At 24.5% G+C, this 27,118-nt stretch overlaps 3 protein-coding genes and 1 long non-coding RNA gene across 7 annotated transcripts; 2 read left to right on the forward strand and 2 right to left on the reverse strand.

Moving 5' to 3' along the window:
* Positions 1-915: 915 nt before the first annotated feature.
* Positions 916-20,544, forward strand: LOC107994042 (uncharacterized). Of its 2 annotated transcripts, XM_017050781.3 has the most exons (12): positions 916-1,486; positions 2,647-3,306; positions 3,389-3,721; positions 3,810-4,240; positions 4,683-4,969; positions 5,228-5,293; positions 7,386-7,593; positions 7,804-8,049; positions 9,225-9,427; positions 9,583-9,674; positions 10,653-10,845; positions 11,185-20,544. In XM_017050781.3, the coding sequence occupies exons 3-12, from the start codon at positions 3,650-3,652 to the stop codon at positions 11,508-11,510; spliced, it is 2,124 nt and encodes a 707-aa protein (XP_016906270.1). In that variant the 5' UTR covers positions 916-1,486; positions 2,647-3,306; positions 3,389-3,649; the 3' UTR covers positions 11,511-20,544. The 2 variants fall into 2 exon arrangements, with proteins under 2 accessions (XP_016906270.1, XP_016906271.1); XM_017050782.3 differs by lacking the exon at positions 5,228-5,293.
* Positions 10,565-21,125, reverse strand: LOC133666060 (uncharacterized). The gene is made up of 2 exons (XR_009829607.1): positions 20,995-21,125; positions 10,565-10,911 (listed from the first exon to the last, which is right to left on the reverse strand). It is a non-coding gene; the product is annotated as an uncharacterized LOC133666060 (long non-coding RNA).
* LOC107994045 (rho guanine nucleotide exchange factor 7) lies at positions 20,868-26,418 on the forward strand. Of its 3 annotated transcripts, none has more exons than XM_017050786.3 (12): positions 20,868-21,518; positions 21,599-21,725; positions 21,821-21,998; positions 22,184-22,399; positions 22,484-22,682; positions 22,863-23,099; positions 23,185-23,263; positions 23,352-23,476; positions 25,268-25,499; positions 25,586-25,687; positions 25,774-25,858; positions 26,030-26,418. In XM_017050786.3, exons 1-12 carry the CDS (start codon positions 21,450-21,452, stop codon positions 26,190-26,192), a joined length of 1,812 nt encoding a protein of 603 aa, XP_016906275.1. In that variant the 5' UTR covers positions 20,868-21,449; the 3' UTR covers positions 26,193-26,418. The 3 variants fall into 3 exon arrangements, 2 of the variants coding, with proteins under 2 accessions (XP_016906275.1, XP_061930280.1); XR_001765243.3 differs by having other exon boundaries at positions 20,960-21,518; positions 25,586-25,691; positions 26,030-26,105; XM_062074296.1 differs by lacking the exons at positions 25,586-25,687; positions 25,774-25,858; positions 26,030-26,418 and having other exon boundaries at positions 20,958-21,518; positions 23,352-24,803.
* Positions 26,192-27,039, reverse strand: LOC107994041 (mediator of RNA polymerase II transcription subunit 11). The gene is made up of 3 exons (XM_017050778.3): positions 26,916-27,039; positions 26,715-26,855; positions 26,192-26,644 (listed from the first exon to the last, which is right to left on the reverse strand). Exons 1-3 carry the CDS (start codon positions 26,989-26,991, stop codon positions 26,523-26,525), a joined length of 339 nt encoding a protein of 112 aa, XP_016906267.1. The 5' UTR covers positions 26,992-27,039; the 3' UTR covers positions 26,192-26,522.
* Between the last annotated feature and the right edge of the window lie 79 nt (positions 27,040-27,118).

The following is a 27,118-nucleotide window of genomic DNA, read 5'->3' on the forward strand; positions in this document are numbered from 1 at the left end:
AATGTTATTATTAAATATATTATATCTATAAATAATCAGTAGCGAGATTTTCTTTAGTTGAAATGAACAACGAAAAAAAGAAAAAATTATAAATTATTTGTTATAGATTGAATTTATTTTGTAAATAAGATTTTTCATAATAATTCATGTTTTAAGATGTGTCTAATGTTTTGATAAAGCGGTCGATCAACTTGTTTGTGTTTTGATTTACATATGTATAAATCGTTTGACTATTACAGATTATGTTAGTATCTTCTATTTGCTATTAACTTTGTGCTCTCTCTCTCTCTCTCTCTCTCTCTCTCTCTCTCTCTCTCTCTCTCTCTCTCTCTCTCTCTCTCTCTCTCTCTCTACCTTCTTTTTCTTGATTGGAAGAAATATTTTTTAGTTATTATTTTTTATAAATTATTTTTTTAAATTTATGACTACATATTTTATATGAAGAAAAAATAAAAAATGTAAAATTGAAAAGTAAAATGATAGAAAATAAAATGTAGGGCAAAGATGAGGTGAATGGCATTAATAATATAGAAAACGGTTATGCATCTGCGCAGATGTACAGATTTATGAGGTTCAATATTTTGTCATGAATATGATCTTTATTCAAAAGTACTCAATATTGTACATATCTCATAAAATTATGAAATTTTTCATATACATTTATTTGATATACATATTATTTAATAAAATGTTTAAATTCATTTGTTTATTATATATATTATATATATATTGTTTATTTATTATATATATATATATAAAATATTTGTAATATTTTTTTCTTTTTTTCTTTTTTTTCTATGCAAGTAAATTGTAAAATTGGTCAATTGGTCGAAAATATTTACTATTGCATACTTAATTTCAATTGAACTAAAATTGACAATTTTTTATTTTTCTCAATTATAATGTTATATTTATATGATTTATTGATATGTTTAATTATATAATATCATTTATTCTTTTTTTTCTTTTTATATTTTTCTTTATTTATTTTTTTTAAGATGTTTAATATCGCGCATGAAATAATATTTAAAAAAAGCTATGATTGATTTATTCATTATTTATACAATGAGAAAGATTTTTAGAAATAAGAAAAAAATTTCTCAATTAATTTAAACTTGTTCATTTAGTATCACTATAAAAAATAGAAAAAAATAAATAATTGTGGCATAAGATAAAGAAATGAAAAGGAAAGCAGAGAATACAAAATAAAAAATTTTTATAAAATAAAATAAATTACAAAATGAATTGAATTAAATAAAAAAAAGACGATGTAGTAAAAAAAGGTAGCTAATAGAAAAGAACAAAAGAAATGAAATGAATAAATGTGGGATGGTGCAGATTGGGTGCGACAGTGCTGCTAGTTTAACAGTTTTCACCCTTTGCAAAAGCGCAAGCGCTAATATCCTTTCTCGAAGCTTTTACTACACGCCAGTAATCCGTGGAATGTGAAGGTAGAAGGTACTATTATTTCAAAGGAATATAACAGGTATTATTTCAAAAGAAAGATAGCAGATATTATTTCAAAGGAATATAGTAAATCTTTCCTGTTATCTTTTATATTATGAATTATAAAGAAAAAAAAGTTATTTTAATGAAATTTTGATCGATCTATTAGGTGTAGATTGTTTTTTGTTCATTTGATTTGTATTTATTTTTTTCTTTGCATATTTTCTTTCACATAGTATTGTTCATTATTTCATCATTGATTATTGTTTTTTGAGTTGTTCAATCTTATTATTCTGTATTATTTCTTTCTTTTGTTTTGTGCAAATATCTAATTGTTTCATAATGCAATTATAAATATTAAAAAATTCAGTTTTAAACTCGCTTATAAATTTATTTAAATTTTACCTTTTAAGTTAAAATCTGCAATATATATATATATATATATATATATATATATATAAAACAAAGTACATCATGTCTATAATTAAAAAAATAAGACAAAAAAAATTAATTAATAACGATTTGTTTTTTAAAAATTGCGAATATGTAAAATGTAGTGTATACTGTAAATATGTGAATATATTTATAATATAAAAACGTCAATGGCGTTATAATCGGTGTGTATACCTTATTAAAAATTGAATAATTAAATTATAATTAATGAAATGATATATTATTGATAATCACTGATTTTAATAATAATATTATAACATTGATGATTTATTATTTATTATTATTTCTGATTTCTAGATATGCTTTGATTTATCTTTGTACTTTTTATTTTTATTTCGCAGATTTTGTTTTCAATACATAATAATAATTAAGAGTTAATAATAAGTAAGAGTTTAATAATTATACAAAAAATATTTTTTTTAATCTAAAAGAAAAAAAATATCAACTTGATGAATGTTTGTTAATAACAAGTTTTAATTAATTATAGATATAGAAAAATTAAATATTTTATAATATATGATTATACATTATATATATCATATAATATATTATATAATATGATTTCGTAAAAAAAATTTGATAATAATATTTAGTAATGAATTTCTATTCTTTTTATATATTTATATATTTTAGTGATACATTCAATGAAATTCTTATTAGATCTTATCCAAATGATTAAGAGATAAAAGATTCTGCAATTATTCAGATAGTATTTGAAACTTTAGATTGTTTCGTTTTGCGTTACAGAGACGCAGCTTATAAATCAATGGTTAATCGAAGAAAAAAGATTATTAGTATGAAAGAAAATAGAAGTGAAAATCGAATAGGATAGAAATGTAGTGTTCAAATTTTATATGGGTAATCAACCAACTATGTAGAAATTTTCAAATAAAATTCAATTAATAATTACATGATATATTTGAAGAATATATAAATATTGATTAACGTATCACATTATTTCGGTGATTTGGGTTAAAAAAGAAAGAAAATAAAATTAATATTATATTGTGACACATTTGAATTTCTTTCTTTTTTTCAATTTTTTAATTGATATATTGTAAAAAAAAAATGATTGTTATATGAATAATAGAAAAAAAAATTAAATAATATAGAAAAAAATTAAAAAGCAAGAAATAAAAGTGAAAAAAGATTGGAAATAAAACAAGTGTAACAAAAAAAGAAAGAAAATAAAACGAACATTGTATAAAAGAGAAACCTAATAAAAAGGAAGAAAAAGAAAAAAAAGAGTAATTGAAGAAGAGAGAGAGTGACATTACGAGGAAATAAAAGAGCCTCGTGACGGAGGGGCTTCGTACGGCCCTGGCGCGACTGCGGCATTGCACCCCCACAGGGGGTTCTCTGCCAAACTCACCAAACTCCCCTTCTACACCGGAACATAAAAATCACGTGAGTATGAAAATAAAATAGAAATGAATTGAAATATAAAAAATGGTAAAAATTATTTTTTGCATTATTAATTCGACAACAGGGATGCCTGGTGGATGGTCGTGGATCAAACCGTAGAAGCAGTGGCAATTTGAGGAATAACGATGGAATTGATTCAACAACAGCTGAATCACAGTCGCAATCGCAAACATCACGTGTTTCTAATGTTACGCATCGTTATAATGGAACAGAAAATTCCCGCGAAACCGATTTATTGTCGCATGCTGCCTCTGCATTACGAAGATTGCATTTTAAATCTGCAGGCGGAAGTCGAAGTTGCCGCACTGTTCCGAAAGTTGTCGTTATGGGATCGAGTACTGCTTCCGAAACAACAATTAATACTAGCACTGATAGTGCTAATACAATGCTCACAATGGTAAAATTATAGAAATTAAAATTATGCTATGCGTTATAAGAAAATAAAAATATAATTAAGAATAAAGAAAACATATCTAATTATATAGGTAACAACAACGGATGGAGAACAGCCAGATGACAGTTTTGATTTAATGGACATTCCATCGGAGATGTCACCATCAACTACTGCTGCATCATCGATGGATGTACCATTATCTGAATCAATTTTACCGGCTCCACTTCCTTCATCTCCGCCAATTCCATCTTCTTCCTCTCCATCGATTGAATATTCGACTGAAGATGAAAAAGGATTTAAAATATGTCCACCATTAACTGACACTGGTTTGAAATCAGATATTCCTATTACTTGCCTTGATATTCGCGCATCTAGTATTTCAAATCTCCTTGATGAAACCGATGCTCCTTCAATTGATTCAACACCTATTATAATCCATAGTACTGTCAATGAGACTATCAGGGTATCTGTTTCCGGAAGAACCCCACCTCTTCCAGACCTCCGAACAACAGATTTTTTTAGGTTTGTGTATCATTTTTTTCTTTACATTTTTGTTCATTTTTTTTCGTTTTTATTATTTTCATCTAAAAAATAACTAAGCAAAAAAATATGGATAGTACCTGATATCCTATTTCATATCACATATTTTTATAATTAGGTATCTCACAAACAATCGAATTATAAAAAAAAAACAAACGAATATATAGATTGTAATTAAACAGAGCGATGTGGGAACAATAACTACTAAAGCATCAGCATAAACTCATATCATAAACAATATTAATTATTAATAAAATGTATTTTTATAATTTACAAAAATTTTACCATTAATACGCTACCATTACATGTCTTAAGCAAACAGAAATTTTTATTTTCTTTCTGGCATTTTTTTGGAATACTATCATATATTTTACTTTCACATTGATTATTACTATAGTATCAAATTTTTTATTTTTTTTTTCAGTACACCCGTAAGAGGTTCGATCGATGCTGGTCAGCCAGAGAAAGATAGTTCAAATTCGATGTTAACATTAATCGTTGGTAGATCTCGAGAAAATGAGAATCGAGAAAATCGATTAAATGATATTGTATCCAATGAGAGAAAATATGAAGAAGGAAAACTGAATGTGAACGTTACTACGAATCCTTTGGATATATCATTAATAGAAGCTCGTACTAATAATAATCAGTCATCTGACAGTTCTGGAAGACCTAGTAGTACCTCGACTAAATCTCGAAGAAAAACAGCTGGTAAGTCACAATAATTGTTATAGGTGAACAATAAAGCGTTATTGTTCTGTCGATGCGATTAAATTAATCAATCACGATTGTTTAAAATATCTCAATAGGAATGGATGATTTATTCCCGAATAATTTGTAAGAATCTAGCACGCGAGAAAATAAAAAATAAAAATATGAAATAATGAGAGACAAAAAAAACGGACAACATAGAGACAGGTTTTTGCAGTTGTTCTTGTTAAGAATATCAATTGTATTGTTTTCTTTCAGAATCGCATCCCCTCGTTTCAACCATTCATTCATGGGTCAGGCTCTTTTTCCCGTTTTGCGCAATAGGTATAAAGTTGATTGTGATCGAATTCTGCTTCGAGATATTTATCTCGGAAACCGAGAAATCACTAGACCAAATGTACTATTAAATTTTAGGATAACGAATTAATTTAAAGAGAAATAAATTGCAATGATCAACTATTGATTCGATTTGGTTAGTAATCTCTCGGATTCCTAATGGTTTTGTCTACGAAATTAATTTCATAATTATCTTCGTTTTCGCTCCTTGTCGTTATAGCATTTTCTTGTACATATACGTTCGGAAGTCAAAATATGAAAAATATTAGCAATCATTTTTGTCATTTTTAGTTAATTTTTAGTTGATTAATTTCAATTTCGCATCTCTTCGACTTTTCGATTTCTTCCTCTCTTTATCTTTCTTCCTTTTCCTCCTCCTCTCTCTCCTCGTCACAAATAGAAAATGATAAAATAATTTAATTCATATTAGATAAAAATATATTTATGTATATATTTGTAATAGCTGGTATTAATTCATGACATTTTTTTTAATTTGAGAAATAATATTTGATCACTGAGATATATAAGAATTGATATTAATCCAAAAAAGAAAAAAAAAGAGGTATAAAGCGTAAGACGAAAAATATAGTATGCACTTAGAAAGGAATATTTCGAGGAGAGAATCATCGCTCACAATCCTTTCGTTGCATCGCTGTGTTTTCTCGAAGCTTGAGGTGATAGTATATTGCGATATCTAAAAGCGCATGATTTACCGATTTTTATCAGTTAGTTATAATAACATAGGTGATAGTGCCTCGATTTATCATATTGCAAATTTCATTGAATTGCCGCCCTCTATCTCAAGAGTATCTATATATTCTTTTTCTAATTGTTTCTTTTCTTTATTTTTATTGAAAAAATGTATTCCTTTAATGAATATTATATTTATTTTTATTTTGCATTCTATTTCTCTACGATATTTTTTATGATTCGTTTCTCGTTTCTTGAAGATGTACAAATAATATTTATAATATTTTTCGCTTATTTTTATCTTGTTCGTTATTATTTTTCTACATTTTTTTTTAATGTTGTTTCAAATTTATATTTAATCTTTTAGTTTATTTTCTCGTAAATAATCTTGTATATATATTTTCGTTTCAAATTGATTAATCAATATTTCTAATGACTCATATATTGATTTTTTATCAATTCATATTGTTACTATTCAAAAATAAAAAATGAATTTTTGAAATATTAACAATGAAAAAAAAAAGAGCAATACAAGTAAAGACAAAAAGAAATCAATGAAAATATATATATATATATATATATATATAATTGTATAAAATTAGCATGATTATCAATTGAAAGACATTTTTTGGTACAATTTTAAAAATGAATTTTATAATAATTATGAATTCTGGGCGGTAATTCTGCTTGAAAAATGCACGCCTATGTGTTCAAAGCTTTAAAAAGACTCTCCCGGCATCGCACGTTTCTCGATCGAATGAAGGAACGCTTACGAAATTTGCGGCAACAAGTAATCCATTATTTACACCAAATTATCATAGAGATAGAAGATCGGAGAAAATCAAAATAGTTGCTAAAGATAGCGACGAACGGAAACGGAAACAAGGAAAAAACTGATAAAGATAGTGAAGGTGAAAATGAACGTAATGATAGTGGTAATAGTGGTAATATATAGAAGTGAAGGTGAAGGTGGAAAAAGAATTAAATGTGAAGGATAAAGAGAAGGAGAAGGAGAAGGAGGGAATAAAAAAAAGTGATGAAGGAAGAGGAAGAAAAGATACAAATTATGGAAGATTGAACGATGAGCATGATCAATTCCGTGTTCGTTCGTGCGATCAGTTCCTCTCGATCGATCGCGTATTAAAATACATCTTACACAAGCGAGAAGAAAGATTGGTAAAAAATGAAGATAGGGAATGCGGGCAGATTTATAACGGGAATATCAACCCCGCGAAAAGGCAAAAAAGAGATATGTGTGAAAATAGACTGTAAAAAAACAAAAAAATATTTGATATTCGGTGCTCGGAGATCTTTTTGTAAATACCAAACTAAATCACAGACAAGATTGAGGGACGAAGATAACGGATGTTTACTTTCTAATACCGAAAAGGAGGCAACACGAGTGGAAATAAGAGATCAACGCAAGCGGCAACGATTGTGGTACAACAACCATCGCTCTCATTGGATGGATCGAGTGGAGCTGCTACGATACTGCTACATCCGGAGTTGGATGTTAGACGTCGAGAAGAAAATATGAGACAATTATTAGATGTTGCGAACACATTGACATTACAAGAGATACACGACTTTGAAATGAGGTTGGATTATAATCATTATTTAATATTATTATATTTTATTATAATTATTCGTTATGTTTATTCATATGTATTTATATTTTGTAATTTTATCTTTGTAATTTTATACTTCTATAATTTACTTTTAATTGTACTTCTAATTTTATACTTTTATAATACAATTTTATTCTTCGTTTATTATTATTAAATTTAATATTATTATTATTTTTTTAGATATGGCAGTCCACATCACAGTAGATCTCAATCGGTTAAAACTCCTCGTTCATCAGGTAGACCAAATTATTTATGTCTTCCTCAACAGAGATCAAGAGTTGCAAGCATGCCAAATACTGGTGTAGAGGAAGAATATTACAGGCTTCGACATTTCAGTATAACTGGTAAAGGAATTGTAAACCGAGGAGATTCGTTGAAAAGTCGAAGATCTCGATCTAACAATAGCGTTGCTTCGAGCAACTCAAGGTGAGCAATTCAAATTCTCTTATTTTGTATCTCGTTTTTTCGACAGAAAAAAGAAAATTAAACACAATTAAAATAAAAATATTAAGATCAAATAAAATGGAATAAAAGAAAACGACGACAATCGGAAAATAGAAGGAGAAACAATAATAATAATGTTGTAATAGTAATAAATAATAGTAATAATAATAATAATGATAATAATAGTGATAGTAATAGCAATAATAGTATTAATAAAAGTAGTAGTAATAATAATAATAATAATAATAGTGATAATAGTAATAATAGTAGCAATAATAGTAATAATAGTAGCAATAATAGTAATAATAATAATAGTAATAGTCGTAGTGGTAATGATAGTAATAGTAGTAGTAATAATTGTAGTAGTACTAGTAGTAGTAGTACTAGTAGTAGTAGTAATAGTAGTAGTAGTAGTAGTAGTAGTAGTAGTAGTAGTAGTAGTAGTAGTAATAGTAGTAGTAGTAGCAATAGTAATAGTAGCAATAGTAATAGTAGTAGTAGTAATAGTAGTAATAGTAGTAGTAGTAGTAGTAGTAGCAATAGTAGTAATAGTAGCAATAATAATAGTAGTAGTAATAGTGGTAATAGTAGTAGTGGTAATAATAGTAGTGATAGTAGTAGTAGTAGTAGTAGTAATAGTAGTAATGATCGTAGTATAGTAGTAGTTGTTGTTGTTGTTGTTGTTGTTATTGTTGTTATAGGAGGAGAAGGAGAAAAGAAGTAAGAAGAAAAAGAAGACGAAGAAAAGAATAACAAAGAAAAAAGGATTTTGGAAATTAAAATTTCATTTCGACGATTCTACTCTAAATCGAACGCGTGAGTTTACGTGTACATTGAGCATTTAAGCGACGTAGACACACGTGTTGGACCTTAGAGTAGAATTTAAATGCTGCATAAAAAAAGTATGTCAAGAACAAACTTCCATCGTTTCCGATTGTCATCGAGATTTTTTTTAAAAAATATAAATTATTTTTTGAAATAAAATTGAAGTTAAAATAATATCAAGTAAATACTATAAACAATGAATAATAAAAAATCACAAATTTATTTGATTGTTCATGATATATAAATATCGATTATATAATACGTCTTTCTTTCTCTATTTTTTCGTCCTTTTATCGATTTCTTCCATGGCGTGACTATCAATGACGGTACAGCACGGAACATCTAACAGCTTCATATCCTGGCTCAGCAAGAAATTCAGCAGCGGGCTCATTGGCAAGTTCCCGTGAAAGCAGTGCATCTCAGGGACCAACGCCATATCGTGTTTTAATGCTGGGAGCTCCAGCCGTAGGAAAAAGTTCGTTAGTTTCTCAATTTATGACATCGGAATATCTTCATGCATATGATACATCAATTGGTAAATAAAATATATTCATTATGTTTCAATAATAATTTTTTTTTTTTTCATTTTCTTTTTCTTTCTCAATCCTCAAATTTTTCTTTTTATTTTTTTTCTTTCATGCCATAATAAATTCTATTTTAAATCTCTAAATTTTTATTCTTTCTTTATAGATGATGAATCAGGGGAGAAAACTGTTAGTGTCCTTTTAGCTGGAGAAGAGTCCGAATTGACTTTTATCGATCATTCTAGTGCGGAAATGACGGTATGTAATGAAATACATATATGTAATTACATGTAAAAAATGAAAAGAAATATGGAAAAAGTCAAATTATTGATTTAGTCAAATATTCGATTTAAATTATTTCACAAATTTTCTTATCAAATATTCCCGTTCAATAAAAAATTTAGTCATTATAAAATGAAATATATTTGATTTATATTTCAATATACTCATAATAATAAAATGTATATATAATATAATTTAATCAAAACTAAATTATGAAAAATAAAAAAAAATAGATAAACATAAAATTAATAAGGGAAATAAAAAAGAAAAAAAGAAAATAAGATTGAATAAGATGTGAAAGAGTGTGCGATCGAATGTACTAAATATGAAACGTGTTAATAAAGCTCGGTGTATCATCCTGAATAGCGATTGATGAGCATCGAACCATAACTATCGGTCAACCGTAAAACGGTCCAGAAATCGATTGAACCGTCGAACCACGACATCGCGTATATATATATATATATATATGATCAATATGGATAAAAATCATAATGTAAATCAGTTTACAGTTTTTTTTCATACGATGATAATTTAGATTTATAATTATAATTTATGTTCAGTATAATGTGTGTCTCAACAGAGAAAAACTATTTTTAAAAATTGAAAAATATGCAGAGGAAAGAATAAATGAATGAATAAATGAATAAGAAAAAGAATTTCTAATAATTTTAATTACCATCATGATCTTATTTTGTTATTCTTACTTTTATTCTATAATTTATAATCTATTGATGAGATTTATTTCGGAAAAAATCGTGAAAGAATTGTAAATCACTTTTAGAATCTTGTTCAAATATATGAAACTAAATAAAAGAAAAAACATTTGATATTAACTCATTCAATATAATCAATATAGACTGTGATTAATGTTTTAAATTAATAATTAATATATTGATAATCATAATGAAAATTGTTGAATTATAAAATTTCTTCGAACAATATTTTTTATAGCCGGAAGCTTGTATAACCACATATGAACCACATGCTTATTGCGTCGTCTATTCTACAACCGATCGAGCTTCAATACGCGTAGCAGAAGAAGTTTTGCAAACACTTTGGCGCAGCGATTATGTATCAGCTCGAGCAGTGATCCTTGTTGGAAATAAAGTTGACCTTGTTCGCAGTCGATTGGTCTCGACCGAAGGTAAGAGACTATATAGCTGTCCCAACTGTTTTGTGCTCAGTTTTTCCATATTGACCATATCGTTACCTAAATTTAATAGATTTCTTTGAAATATTCAAATATGCAAAAATGTGAAAAAATATTGACTAACTTTCTATCGTACATGAATTAGATTAATAAAATCGATCAAAATAATATTATTTTATATCTAGTATATATATGTATTTTATATATAGTATATATTTTTCTTTCTATTTTTTCCATGTCTTTAAACAAGCATATTAGCATATTAGATTCCTTGATTAGAAACGAAATAACGAAAATAAATAACACAAACATTTTTATATCTCTATGTTATAGAGGGAAAATCTATGGCTACATCTTATGATTGTAAATTTATTGAAACATCCGTTGGGATCAATCATAACGTTGACGAACTTCTTGTTGGCTTACTTACACAAATTCGGCTGAAGCTTGAGAATCCTGAAAGAACAAGAGATTTATTTCGGAAGAGATCGCGAAAAAATCGTAGTAAATCACCTTTAGGATCTTGTTCTGAAAATAATTCGCCGAAAAAATATCGAGGTAGTCGTACAAGTACCAGTTTAAAGGTACGAAATTTATTAGGTAAGGTATGGTCAAGAGATAGCAAATCTAAAAGTTGTGAAAATTTACACGTTCTTTAATCGTTTGGACGAAGAAATGCGACACGGTTTTTTATTATTAATCAAAATGTCAATTAATCACTAAATTAATTTTCAATTTCTATTTTATTTTATTTTTATTTCTATCTCTTTATTTTCACTCATATTTTTTTCTTTTATTTTTTTTCATATCTTTTTTTTATCTCTTTCGCCTTTATTCAAAAACATGCATCACACATTTCTTTATTTTTCTTTTTTCCAAGTATTTTCTATTTATTTTTACTTTTGTCCCCATTTTGTGTTTTGACTAGTTTGAATTTTACAAAAAACATTCATGAAATCACAAATCAATCCTTTTCTTTTTATATTTTATTTTTATATTATCATTTAGTTTTTTTTAATAATAAAAACGCAAATTTACATCATTATGAATAATTACAACCAAAATAAAAATATATTATAAGAACAAGGAAAAATGGACCAATGCAAACAAATTCAGTTTCGAATTTGTAAAATTTAGTATTTCAATTATTATCGAATAGTCAATTATTTATGTTTACGAATAAATATATACAAAAATATTAGATATAAAAATTCATATGTGTATACATATGTTATGTATAGATAGTATTTAGAATATATTTGCCAATTTCTCACTTCTACAGTATCTTATTATTAGGCGATACCTGTAAATATTTTCGTATATGTATGTTAATATGCATTCATAATATCTCGAAGATTTTATACATTGAATCTTTTCCTATAAAGTAATAGTATTTCTTGTAATAATTTATATTAATCATGTATAATGATCAAAAGTAATTTTAATAGAAAATTAACATATTAGATAAAAAATATATCTGAATATGTAATGGAATAGATTAAAAATGTTTATAATAATAAAATTATATTGAAAAGAAATTATGAAAAGATTTCTATCATAAGTAGAAAATAATTTCAGTAAGTTTTTTTGTTTTTTTATAATTCCTATTTAAAATTATCTGTTATGATTAAATTATAAAGAGATAAGAAATATATATTCAATATATATATTGTTTATCTTCCTATTTTAGCTTGTTCATCCCTTCTCTTATTCTAAAACTCTCCCTCTTGTACCAGTTTTTCTTTGTGTGATGCAATCACTTATTGATTTCTTTTCTCTTTGCTTAATATATATATTATTATCCTGTTATATTATGCAAAGATGAATCAAATAAACAAATTATGTTTTAAAACTCATATAAGTGATACGTAGCTATAATCTTATTTTTATTTTCTATTAAATTTTAATAAATAACAAAAAAAATAATGATTTATTATATAATATTTTTATATGATAATTCAAACAATATAAATATATATATATAATGTAGTTATTTCTATTTTTGCATATTTTCATTTTTCATATATATTTATTTTTTACATATTTTTCAAACTATGCTTTTTATATATATATATATATTTTAGATTATTTTAGATTAGATTATTTCAATATTCGATCAATTGAATATAATTGTAAACAAACAATACAAAAAACTTGTCGCCTTACTTCGTTCGTCGTTTAAATGATTTAGAAAAGAAAGAGGAGAAAGAAAAGAAAAAGGAACAGAGAAAATAAAAAAAAAAAAACAAAAAATGATAAAAAATTAATAAATAGAAAATATTTATAATATATGACACGATACATACTTCATGTCACAAAACATATACAATTTTAAATTACATTTTCTATTAATTTATTACAATATAATAATACAGGAAAACAATAGAATAATAAACAATTTTTTTCGTTTAATTATAAAATGAAAATATTATATGGAGAAAAGCATACTTTATTGATTTATCGATGATTTTGAAATATATTATAAAGGATAATATTTTGGACGATTTTTTTTTATATATATATATATATATATAATTATTGTGACTCTGGCTTAATATTAGAGACATTAATTAAGGAAGCAGAAAATATCAATCGAAAATTTATGAAACAAGAATTACAATGATAGTAATCCGAATTATTGCAAATTTATAATTTCAATATTATATAACTAAATATTAACAAAAATATTATAATAACTTAATATATTTCAAATATCAATATCAAGTTTTGACATTTCAAATGATTACGAAATATAAAAATAAAATATAAAACCGAAAATTTAATAATTAAAGTTATAATGAATATCAGCATCATTTTTGATATTTATTATTTAATTTTAATTAATCAAAGTTTGTTTTATATTTTATTTTTGTAATCAATGGATTTTTCAAATCTGCGAAATGCTCAAGCGCAGTGTTAAATTTATAACATTTATAACATTTTACACTCATCATATTCCATAAAAAAAATAGATCTTTTACTATTTCATTCATTTTATATTATTATATTAATAGTAATGTAAATATAAATATAAAAGAAATTCTATATAATAGTAATAATCTTTTTTAAATATCTCAAAAACTAAGACCGAGTGACACATGTAAAGAAATATGCAAAGGAAAAAATTATTCAGAATGAACAGTTGATTTCTAGAACATATTGAAAATTATCAAAATCAATGAGAATCTTTATTTTTAATTATCAAAATTGTTGCTATATTAAAATTTGCCTATACTATATATTTGTGATTATTAGTATATGCGATTATTGTGCTATTTATTGTTTTAAATATATTATGATAGTCGAAATATATGGGGAAACTGATATCATTATACTATTATTCAAATCCATTTGAAAATAGATTTTCGATAAATTCATTCATTATATATTATTAGTCAATTGTGATTTAATTTTATTATTGAGACAAGTTTAAGAACATGATAGTGAAATTTATGTTATTAATTAATCTGGATTGATACAAACTCATAATTTTTGACGCATTAACAAAAATTATTAGTATTATATATTGAATTTTACTTATTTATTAGATATAGATCAATATACGATCTCTGTTTATTTATTAATTTTATCAATATTTAAAATGTATAATTATATTATGAATATAATTATGAATATATGGAATAATTTTCAAAAAATAAGTTGAAAATTTGAAAGATAGAAGAAGATGAGAAAAGAGTCCAAAATATAAAATTTTAGCTTCGGGTTTTTATTTCAAAGGTTTTTTTTTGTAAGTTTCCAAAATAATTAATAAAAAACTTTTTGTATACATTGGATTCTATTTACACATGCATGTTTTTTAATAATATATCAACATGATGCAATTGCTTATCTATTTCTATAAACATATCGCAGTAATAATATACAAAAAGAAAAATTGCTCAAAATGTTGATTTGTAGAATATATTCAAAAATCATCGAAATCAATAAAGATTCTATTCTAAATAAAATTTTTGATACGTTAAAATCTATTTATACAGAGTGTTTATATGGGATGCTTTTGAAAAATTTTAAAAATCAAAATGATGAAAAAAGTTTATGTACATATATATTCGGTAACTTATTTAACGAGTTATAAACATTTTAAATTTATATTAGATAGAGTAAGATGACGAAAGAGTGAGAATGCTGGATGCACGGGAGTATCATATTGCAATGTAGAATAGTGGAGCTCTTCAATAAAAGTAAGTACATTAATATATTTTTTTATATACAATTGATTATTTCAAATGAATTTCAATATAATATAATGTACGTATTATGTAACTTCTTATTTAACAAAAATTCGAATAAATTTTAATAAATTCTAGAATATTATTTATTTTTACATATTAACATATTATTTATTTTTTATATTTAACTATATATTTATATATTTATATATATTTATTTAAATTCATAGATATTGAATTATTGATATTCAATATGACATTCAATCTGTCTACTTAAATCAAATAGAAGCAAATGAAAACTCCCATAAAATTTCGAGTTAAATATTAAATAAATAGTTATGATATGTACATTATTGATATATATATATATGAAATTCATTTGAAATATATAATTGATTTATAAAAAAATGTCAGTGTATTTACTTTCATTGAGGAGCTCTGCTACACAAAGGATATTGTAATGTGATACTGCCGTGCATCCAGCTAAGCATTCTTACTCTGTCTAATATAAACTTCAAATGCTTATTTAATATTAATATTTATTATTTAAATAACTCGTTAAGCCTTATCAAACATATGTGTATATGAACTTTTTTCATCATTTTGATATTTAGAATCCTTCAAAAGTTCCATATTTTTATGAATATCCATATGTGTATACTTTTGGCAATTTATATGTTAATATTTATTTTTTGTTTCTATGAACATATCGCCATGGGCATGAAATATATAACAGATAAATCGTTAAAAAACGATTTTTTTTTGTTTCTTTATGGATTATGATGAACTTATAATGTCTTATTCGATGCTGAATTTTTATTTCACTATTTCAATATTTCAATATTTCAGATTGGGTTCTTCGAAAAATAAAATATAAAATCTTGAATAATAGAAATTATCATATTATAAATTTAAAAAATGTTGATTTATTATAATTGTTTTATATTTTATTTTTATTTCAAGGATTGTTTTATATTTTATTATTCCTTGTTATTGAATTTGAGATATTTTAATTACTATAATTCATGAGCAAATAGATTTTATTTCATTTTTATAAATTTTATCTTATTATTAATATCTCAGAAACTAATAAAGATTCAAAGATAAAATTTAATATTCAAGAATCTTTCTCTGATCTCTTAAAATTTTAACTTGTTTCGACAAGAATTGCCATATTACATTTTAAAGATGTATTTCTAAGATATTAATAAAAATTTTTGGTATAATATAACTGATATATAATTTTTACTAACTATTATAATTTTATTAACTATTATTTATTAATTATTATTTATTACAATTTTAACATTAACTAACAAATGCTGCTATTATAATTGCATATTCTATGGATCGTTATCAAGTATGGATTGATAATATAATATAATAGCGATACTGATCTTTATATACATAGCATATTCTAAAGTAAATATAATATAATAGTATTTTCAAATAAAATCGGTTATCGTAATTTCAATTGTTTATGAATACTTTTTATCTATAATTATTTTAAATTATATTATATTTTAAGATCTATTGACAAAATTATTAAATTAGAACAAATTTTTTTCCTGATTATAGATAGTTAACATGATGACAATGATTTTTATTTTCATTATTATTTTTTTAGCTGTTTTATTTCAATAAGAAATGTTAATTTTCAAAGATCATATTTGATTGCTTAACAGATATTCAGCATATAAATATATCATCATATGGAGTTAAAAAAGTATTAGTTTGGTTTGAGCTTATATTTTGAGTCTTACTAGGTTGACTACATTAGAAGTCACTCCTTGCCGATTATAAGATATCTTATAAATGCTAAGACTATTATTGCTATTATTGTGATTAGTTATTTAATACTTGAAGATTACAACTGCTTTCGTTTTCGAGATATTTGTAAAAAAAGATTGCTATTATAAGTAAATGTATAAAAAAAATTTTATATTGCGTGTGTGTGTAATGTGCGTCTGCAATCATTTATTTATTAATCTTATAAATATATAGCGGACGGCATTCAAAATATATATTGGGTAAACTGGTCAAAAATCAATTTGCTCATAGATATTTATGCTTAAAATGTCTAAAATCTATTGAGAATATTACATGAGATCCTTCAGATTCTTTGAATGACCGAAATAAAAAAAAAATCAAAATTACAATGTTAAATACCAAGAATGATGTTGATATTTATTATAACTTTGATTATTATAATTTATCTAAGATAATTTTGTATTTTAATTTTGACCAAGTTCGATATTAGATTAAAAACGTTTTAAGTCTAATATAATCCATAAGTACATAATAAATATAATAATTTTTTACTAGTTCATTAATTATATATCTTAGTTGTTTATTTATATTTATATTATATTTATTTATATTTATATATGTATTTATATTTATATTTATATTAAAAAATCGCATCCAGCTACAGATGTATAAAAAAAATTCTGTGTAATAATAAGAACTTTTTTTTGCAATATTTTGAAAACTGAGAGCAATAGTATACTAAGACAATATATATTTAAACAAAAAAATTATTCAAAATATTGATCTTTGCGATATTCAAAAATCATAAAAATTAATGAATAGGTTTCTTCTATTCTGAATAATTACTAAATCAAACCTTTTTTTAACATTTCGAAAATTAATAACTCGAAGTTAAAATTTTAGATTCATTTCTCCTTATTCAATTCCTCTCTAATTTCATATTAATTGAAATGCTAGAATATTTATTTTCGTGAAAAAATATTTAATCTCTATATATATATTAATCTTTTTATTATACATTTTAAAAGCCGGGCATCATATATTTATAGATACAATAAATAAATAATCGTATATTGATATTTATATTCTTATGGATATATAGATATAGACAAAATTTAATATAATATTAGCAAAAATTTTTTATTAATATCTCGAAAATTATGAATTTGCAATATTTCGGATCACAACTATTTTAAAAAAAAAATGCACAATTTTTCAATTTGTTGTTCCAATAATCAAAATCATATCCTAACTGATCTTAAAGCTGCATATTGATGTACAAAATTCAATGATACAATATTTTTATTTACAAAATTTTTTATTAACTCAAAAAAAACTAATCGCTATTATGTAGAAAATAGAAAAATCATATTCTTTACATTATATTTTAAGATCATTAAAATCAATTAATAGAATTTTAATTGATAAGTTCGATCATTGGCATTTTGAAAAATTGTTTTATATTTCATTTTTATCATTTTTTTTCATGCTTGTTATTAATAAATATTAAATATGATGATAATATTTTATTCATTATATATTTTGTCTGCTGCTGTAATGTGCTTATACTATAAATATTTTACTATTACATTTGCTATTACAGAAGGTTGTAACCTACAATATGTAATAATACAATGTTTCGCGAATATCTCAAGATTAAACAGCACTATAGAAAAAAATTATTCAAAATAACATTTCAAAATCATCAAAATTTATGAAATATATCTTTTTCTATATGATTATCAAAAATTAGAACGAATTGATACATTATTGAGATAAGTTTGTAGTTAATACATATATAATAACATATATAAAGAAAAACAAAGCTTTTTTTAAAAAAGAAAAAATATTGCACTGTGTAATACACGTGTGAGAATTTATTTATTATGTTTACAAGCTTTTGCAAATATGATGTAAGTAGTTTTTAGAAGATTGTCCCGTAAATCGCGTGTATTATACTTTTCAAGTATACAATTTTATCTTGGTCTATACCATTCTTATGACTTCCCGTCCATCAAATAAAAAAAAATTTCTATAAGCCATGGCAATTATTTAGATCGCCAATGCATGGCATCATAACGAACGTATTAAACATTTCATGAATGCATGAATGACATATTAGTCGACTATAATTAGATTAAGAACCGCGTTAATTATCTCTTTCGAATTTTAACTTGTAATCTTTCAAAACACGCGCACGAGACTGATCTTCATTCGATTTTAAATATCGAACAATATCATTGACGAATAAATATTTTGTTTCCTCGAAAATATTGTTTACGATACAAATTATACTTTCTATATGAGCAAACGTCCTCCATACGCGCATGTATACTCTTTTACTTTCATTTTTTTTTTCTCTCTTTCAACGAAAAATCGTCCTCTGCTCTTTTTTAGACCATATTAATGATGAGAGCAGCGACGTTAAACGTTAATGGCATGCGCGTATATTTCAAATTAATTAAAGAATTTATAGAATGAGAGAGTTGATAATTATAAGGACCAATTCGATAAAAAATAAGAAAAATGCAAAAAGAAAAGATAGGAACGATAGTAAAAAAATTCATTAGAAAGCAGAAGTTGATGAGCATGCAAGCGAGAAAAAAGAAGAAACAAGAGATAGGAGAAAATGAAAGTTAAGAAAAAAAGAGAGCGAAGAAAGAGAAGGAACAAAATATGATGTTCACTGATGATTATCCGTCCATCACATAAATCTTCAAGGATCCTTCGTGAATAATATTATCGGTTTTAATTGAAAACTTATCAATATCAATAAATTTTGTTTGAAGGACTCGAACACTGTCTCTTAGAATATGGTATGGATCGCGAGTATTGCTCTCTACAGCTGAAAAAATTTTGAGAAAGAAGAAAAAAAATAAATGAGATAAGTAATTTACTTGTTTTCCAATGAATGCGAATACAAATATATATATAAGTATATATGTATGTACATGTGATTGGATATACTGACGAATACCCATATTTTGCGGACCAGAGCCTTGATTAGGCGATTTCTTCGATCGATGTTATATTATATCCTTGTACCTGTGTGCGTAGTAAAACCACGCCGATTTTATTGTCTTTACTTGTTATTAAACAATGTTATTTGCATATTGACTATTATTAGCAAAATAATTTCTATTATATATATGTACGGAAAATCGGGATACAACGAGAAATAGAGTCCGATCGAATTTATGATCCCGATTCTTCATCATATGATGCCCGTGTTAGCGATAATAATGACCATAACAAAACGCTGATAATAATTGTTTCGATAATATCATTAAACATTTTTTATTTCTATTTGAATTTCTATGTCTATACGTATACCCAATATATTAAAAAAAAATTATTTTATTAAAATTGTATTGCATATTATCTATTTTAAAATTATTGATTAAGAGATTGATTGCGTTCATCGAATCATTATGTTGATACATCAACAATATGATCATTTTTTCTTTTCATTTAATTTCATATAGTATATAATATATATTATAAATTATAAAATCAAGAAAAACTATATAGATATAGATATAGAGTCGAAAATAGATATTTGCTAAAATATTATAATTGTGAATTTATTACGTATTAAAATCAGATAAAAATCAAAACTATTGTTTTCAAAAATATCATAGCTATATATTAGTAATATTTAAGAAAAAAACGCGAATGTAAGTAATATCATATGCATGTAATTCGGTACAATAAAAATACAGCATTTCATTTATATAATTCATTTACTTACGCGTTATATGCATTATTTTTTTCTATAAAAACTTATCTTTTATATCATATATTTTTCATATGTATCTATTTATAATATATATTTGTCTATATGGGTAAGTATTATATAATTTTATATAAATTTTATGTAATAAATTTGTGTTTGTAATGATATTTAATTTCATAAAAAAAAATTTTTGAAATTTTTCTTTTCTATAAAATATTATACATATTACATAAAAAAAAAGAAGACATAATATAACATAAATATATATGTATATAATATATGTTTATTTATTTATTTATATAAAAATAGTTACGTAATACATAAAATTAAACATATACACATACATACATACTATATATATACTATATACTATATATATATATATATATATACATGAAAATGTATGCGTATTAGATATTAATAGTTGCAATTGAATGTAAGACTAACCTCTTTGTTTCTTATAGATGAATACTCAATGACGTTGTTAAATAATTTCAAATTTTTTTTTGTTTATAATAATTCATCAAATATACTTAAACTAATTGAATAAAATCAAATACGGTAACGTGTAATCAGAAAAGAATACGAATTGCATGATAGAACAAAGGTGAAACGTATAAATAAAAATGTCATTAAACATTCAAGAAATATGAATCGTAATTTTGTGAAAGTTGAAAAATATTATTTAAACGATATATTCAATGAATATGTATTTAATATTGTATCATTTCAAATTTTATGATACGAATGAAGCTGAATTGATAAAAAAAAAATGCAAACAAAATTAGAAATGTTTTTTTGTACAATGAAATTGTTTGATTAAAAATTGTTTTTTTACATATTCATTTTTAAATTTGTTTCTGAATTGTTTTTTCTTTCTTTATTCATTTATATTAACAATCATGTCAAAACCTGATATGCCAAAACTTGTAACTGCACTTTTTTCCTTTAAAGGAAAAAATAATGATGAAGTATGTTTAATTTTCTATTATATCATGTTATAACTTTTTTATAATTTGATTTTCTAAATATTATTATATTTTTATTATAGTTATGTTTTAAAAAAGGAGATGTAATAACAATAACACAAACAGATGAAGAAGGCTGGTGGGAAGGCACATTGCATGACAAAACTGGCTGGTTTCCATCTAATTATGTCAAAGAATGTAGAGTTTCAGGTATTATGTACAAAATAATCTATTTTAATTCATCAAATAATCTCTACTATATTTTTATTATTTTGTTATTTTATTTATTTTTATTTCATTTAAAGAAAATAATATTTCAACTATGAAGACTTCTCCTGAAAAAATTCTGCAAGAATCCCCTGTGCATCAAAAATTAAATCGAGATATTGTATTAAAGGATTTAATAGATTCTGAAAGAGTGAATGTAGCAGAATTGCAGGGTTTAATAAATAATTTTTTACATCCCTTAGAATCTGCTAATATGTAAGTTTATATAATATATAAAATATATGTATTTATTTAATAATTGATTATTAATTTTATATGTTTATTATTTTTATATATACATAAATAATAATATTTTATTATTTATATTTATACAAAATTATAATATTAAAGATTTGTAATATTAAAAATAAAATTTATTTTTAATTATATTAAATTTTTAGATTAGAAAAAGAAGAATATAAACAACTTTTAGGTAATATACATGAAGTTCTTGAAATACATCAACGACTATTATCTAATTTGGAAACAACTGTGACACAAGATTGTGCTTTGAGAGTTGGAAATCTATTTCTAACATTAGCACCAAAATTAAAATCTATTCATCTAACATATTGCGGAAATCATCCACAGGCTGTATGTATTTTAGATCAATATAGGTATGTTACAAAAATTAAAAGATTTTTATGACTATTTAGATTATTTAAATAAAAAAGAGAAATAGTAAAATTTTTTTTATATAGAGATGAATTGAATGATTTCATGGAACATAATGGAGCAATATCACCGGGTATATTAGTATTAACAACTAGTTTAAGTAAACCTTTTCGAAGATTGGATAAATATTCTGCTATGCTTCAAGAATTGGAAAGGTATACAGAAAAAAATCATCCTGATAGAGGTGACACTCAACGCAGTATAGTTGTATATAGAGAAATAGCTGTAAGTTAAAGAATTTAATATTAATAAATTATATTAATTAATAATTTGTATATTATATATTTTAAATAAATTAATATTTTAATATTAAACATTATTTTAATTTTAAAAATGTTTAAAAATGTTTATTTTTTGTAATACATATATTTTTGTATTTTTAATACATGTATTTTTATTGTATAGGATCAGTGTATATCTATACGAAAACAACGTGAATTAGCACTCCAAATTTTAACTAGTGGTATTAAAGGATGGGAGGGAGAAGAATTAAATTCTCTTGGAGAAATTCTTTATGTTGGCTCAGTCACTTTGGCAAATGGAACTACAAGTCTAGATCGTCGAGATAGATATTTTGTTCTTTTTCCAACAACTCTTTTAGTTCTCAGTATCAGTCCAAGAATGAGTTCTTTTGTTTATGAAGTATATTTAAAATTTTTTCTTTATATATTTTTTATATTTTCAATTTATAAATACATATAAAAGAATTTATTTTTTTTATTTGTAGGGAAAACTTCCATTAACGGGTATTACCATTATTCAAATAGAAGATACAGATGAAATAAGAAATACTTTTGAAATTACAGGTAAGAGATATTATTTATTTATTTATCATTAAAATTCATTCGTCAAAATGAAACATTAAAAATTAATAAAATTTCGATTTTATCTTAGGACCAATGATTGAAAATATATTCGTATTTTGCGCTACTAAAGAAGATCAACAGCGTTGGATTAAACTTTTAATACAAGAACAAACAACAAATAGTAGTCTTATAAAATCATCAATGACATCACGCGTGAGTTACAATTTACCTCCATATGTTCGTCTTTCAAGATATTTTGCAAAATTAGTCAAGAAAAAAATTATACGTCTTGAAATTCTGAAAAAATTGCTTTATTTGCAATATATTCTGAAACCAGATATGAGTAACGTAAAAATGCGAAAAACTAATATAACGACATATATTCTTCATCCAATGCAAACAAAGAGTCAAGATTACTGTTCTCAAAATTCAGAGAACATGACTTCAAATAATATTAAAACAAAACATTCACCTGTTGAAACGACACAAACAATGTTGCGTAAGTCTACTCTAATACTTGAAGTGAAATATGCATTAGAAGATATTGATCTTAGTACTATAGGATTAGCACATGATTCATGTTTAACAGAATTTGCATCAGCACAAAATGGCACATGCGAAATTAGCAAAAGTTTACCATTTATTGGCATTGAAAGTTCAATTAATAATTTTATGAATAATAATAATGTAAATAATAATTTTGTTGATGGACAATCTCTTTACCGATCACGTTTCACTAATCTTATTCATTCATATCCAATTGGTTCTAACTTCCATCAAGATATATTTAATGAAATGGAAAAGTGCATAGATTCAATAAAGTGTTGGAAAGAAAAAGGATTCATTGATGAACAGAATAAAAATTCTGTATATCATCCATCTGTTTTTATGTGTAATTCAAACATCAATAAACATTGTTGTCAATTTCAAACATATATACCAAAAAAAATATATCAAACATCTGATTTTCAAGCGAATGTAATTAGTGTTGGATCGTTAGATTCAGGAATGGTTGAGAGTTATCGCTTGAATTCATCTGAAATTAATTCTTCTTGTAAATTATGCACATATAACGTTGAACATCCTATAAGAATTTATTCTAGTGAAAGTGAAAATGATGAAAGTAAATTTGAATATCAATGTATTTGTACATCACCTTTTGGTTCTACTCCCAGGAATAGCGTTCATTTATGCAATTTATCGAAGCATATTGAAAATGGTCAGGATCTTTCAATGTGCAAAACTAATATGAAAGATCACAATTCTAAGCATATTCTTGCTACTAATGAAATACAAACACAAATAAATACAATTTATGTACCTTTGAATAAATATGAGCATAAAGTGCAAAAAAGATTTACGCAACCTATACCGTACATACATCAAACTATAGTACGAAAAGTTGGAAGAAGAGTAATTCAGCCAAGTCATCCCATTATTAAAAATAATTACAACGGAACGAATCAAATATATAAATCAGGACTATATGCCCATTGGTGGTTGAAGAAATTTATACCATTGTCTGGATGCTCGGATCAAGGCAAGCTTCCATGGCATGGCTGTTTTATTTTTTTTCTCATTTAATTAATGTTTTTGCTTATTTTAATACTAATTGTATTCTTCTGAGCGCGTGTATCCCATGTACACACACACACACACACATGCGCGCGCGCGCGCACGCACGCACACACACACACACACACACACATCATACATGCGCTTAGTACATACAAGCATATGCTTTTTTTTTACAGCCATGTTGTGTGAAGTAAACTTTAATTTTACTAACGTTTATATGCATTTTATAAAATAATTGAAAAATAAGATTATAATTAATGCTAAATTAAGATTAACTTGCATATGCTGTTGATTTATTTCTAATTTCTTTATTATTTATTTAAAATATATGATTAGTAGAATATGTTTTGTAATTAATTTTGTTCTAATTATAATTATGGTAAGTTATTGAATTATTATTTTGTTTTTGTTTTTTCATTTTATCAGATTTGCAGCCAAAATGGGAAACAGCAAATACAAACACAACAGCAGCAGCAACAGCAACAACAACAACAACAACAGCAACAACATCGCAGATCAATCCTGGAACATTGTTCCACCTTAGGAATTAGAACACCTTGGAATATTGCTTCATTACGACCAGCACCTCCTTTCTATACTTTTAAAATATTTAATAAAACTGACATCAGTTTGGATTTATCTTCATCACGCTTATGTAGTAGGGATATAAACATAAAAAATTAAACTTTGCAAAATATATACATATATATCAATACAAAGAATAATCAATTTTTTCTATTGCAGATGAAAGACAATTTGAAGAAGATGCGATCATATTAAAAGTCATTGAAGCATATTGTCTTTCTGTTAATGCTAGATTCACTATGCATTCTGGAGAATCAACTTGTAGGTTGTGAATTAAATTTTTCTGTTTTTGAAATATTTAAATCTATGTATTAATATTTATATCTCGAATTTTATTCACATTTTAGCAATATTGGAATATGATTCACATAAAATGCAAGAAAAAGTTTCCTTAATGAATAACTGTGAAAATTGGGATTTTTGTACTAATCGGTAAATTAATATCTCTTTAATTTTGAAAAATTATTATACACACACACACACACACACACACACACACACACACACACACACACACATACACACACTTAATATTAAAAGATTAATATATTTAATTAATATCATTAAAAATATGAATCTAATATACAAATTCATTTTAAATAGGATATTATTAGAAACAGTTAGGACATTGAAAAATCAAATGACAGATTTACAATCACAAATGTCATTATTGACAAAACAATTAGACGAAGAGAGGCGATCAAGACTTTCTTTAGCTGCTACAATAAAGCGTAGTATTGGTATAATGAATGGATCGGTATCTTAAATACTTATTTATTGATGTTTATTTTTATGTTTATATTTTTTAATTTGACATAATAGGAATGTTTTTTTCTGTAAAATATTCATAACTTTATTATTTATAAGAAAAAATATAGACATAAATAACTAATTGAATTATTTGATATAATGCAATTTTTAAAATTTTCATTCATTGTATAGATATATATGTTTGCATGGAAATTACAAATATATTTATTATATGAATTAAATGCTTTATATTATTTGTACATGTATATATAAAAACTGAAAATTTTCAATTGAAACCTTTATGATTGATACATTGAAAATAATTGAGAAAGATGACTAGATATGTTTATCTTGATTTATTTTTGATACGTTCTAATTCATTTACTCTGCTTCGTGCATGTTCTAACCTATGCCATGCCATTTGTAATACTTTTTGACTGGCATATCCAGAACCTTCATGTGGTTGTCCTGAGGAGAAGATAAATTTTAAAAAAAGAGATTAAGTAGCGATTAAAACCAAGGTAAAAATTATTTTTACCTGTAGAAACTTGAGTTAAATAATTAATTTGTTCACTTAATTTAGATTCCACATGTCCTAATGTCTTCAAAAATTGCTGAGTTTGTGCTTCAGCTTGTTTTAAACTAGATTTTTCTTTACTAAGCTCTACGAAAGCTTGTCCTATATAAATTATACTTTATTTATACGAAAAGAATGTATATAAGAAGATTTATTGATTACCTGCACTTTGTAAACACACTATAATATCTTTTTCAATTGTTTCAAGGATCTGTATTCTTTCCATTGGTGGTGTCATTTTGATTTAATTTTTAAATGTAATGTGACGATTAATATCACGTTTGATCTAAAAATGAAATAAAATTAAATAAAAAAAAAATGAAAAAATTGAATTATGTAACATATAAAGTAACCAAATACTAACC

The sequence above is a fragment of the Apis cerana genome, linkage group LG1 (genome assembly GCF_029169275.1).
Source record: "Apis cerana isolate GH-2021 linkage group LG1, AcerK_1.0, whole genome shotgun sequence".
Lineage (NCBI taxonomy): Eukaryota > Metazoa > Arthropoda > Insecta > Hymenoptera > Apidae > Apis > Apis cerana.

Bases quoted from the DNA above. Each gene is read 5' to 3' on its own strand.
- LOC107994042 (XM_017050781.3), top strand. From the start codon at position 3,650: ATGGGATCGAGTACTGCTTCCGAAACAACAATTAATACTAGCACTGAT. The intron at 3,722-3,809 runs GTAAAATTATAG...CTAATTATATAG, and splicing joins CTAATACAATGCTCACAATG to GTAACAACAACGGATGGAGA. The intron at 10,846-11,184 runs GTAAGAGACTAT...TCTATGTTATAG, and splicing joins TCGATTGGTCTCGACCGAAG to AGGGAAAATCTATGGCTACA.
- LOC107994045 (XM_062074296.1), top strand. From the start codon at position 21,450: ATGTCAAAACCTGATATGCCAAAACTTGTAACTGCACTTTTTTCCTTT. The intron at 23,100-23,184 runs GTATATTTAAAA...TTTTATTTGTAG, and splicing joins TGAGTTCTTTTGTTTATGAA to GGAAAACTTCCATTAACGGG. The intron at 24,804-25,267 runs GCAAGCTTCCAT...TCATTTTATCAG, and splicing joins GTCTGGATGCTCGGATCAAG to ATTTGCAGCCAAAATGGGAA.
- LOC107994041 (XM_017050778.3), bottom strand. From the start codon at position 26,991: ATGACACCACCAATGGAAAGAATACAGATCCTTGAAACAATTGAAAAA. The intron at 26,856-26,915 runs GTAATCAATAAA...TAATTTATATAG, and splicing joins AGTGTGTTTACAAAGTGCAG to GACAAGCTTTCGTAGAGCTT. The intron at 26,645-26,714 runs GTAAAAATAATT...TCTTCTCCTCAG, and splicing joins TTTAACTCAAGTTTCTACAG to GACAACCACATGAAGGTTCT.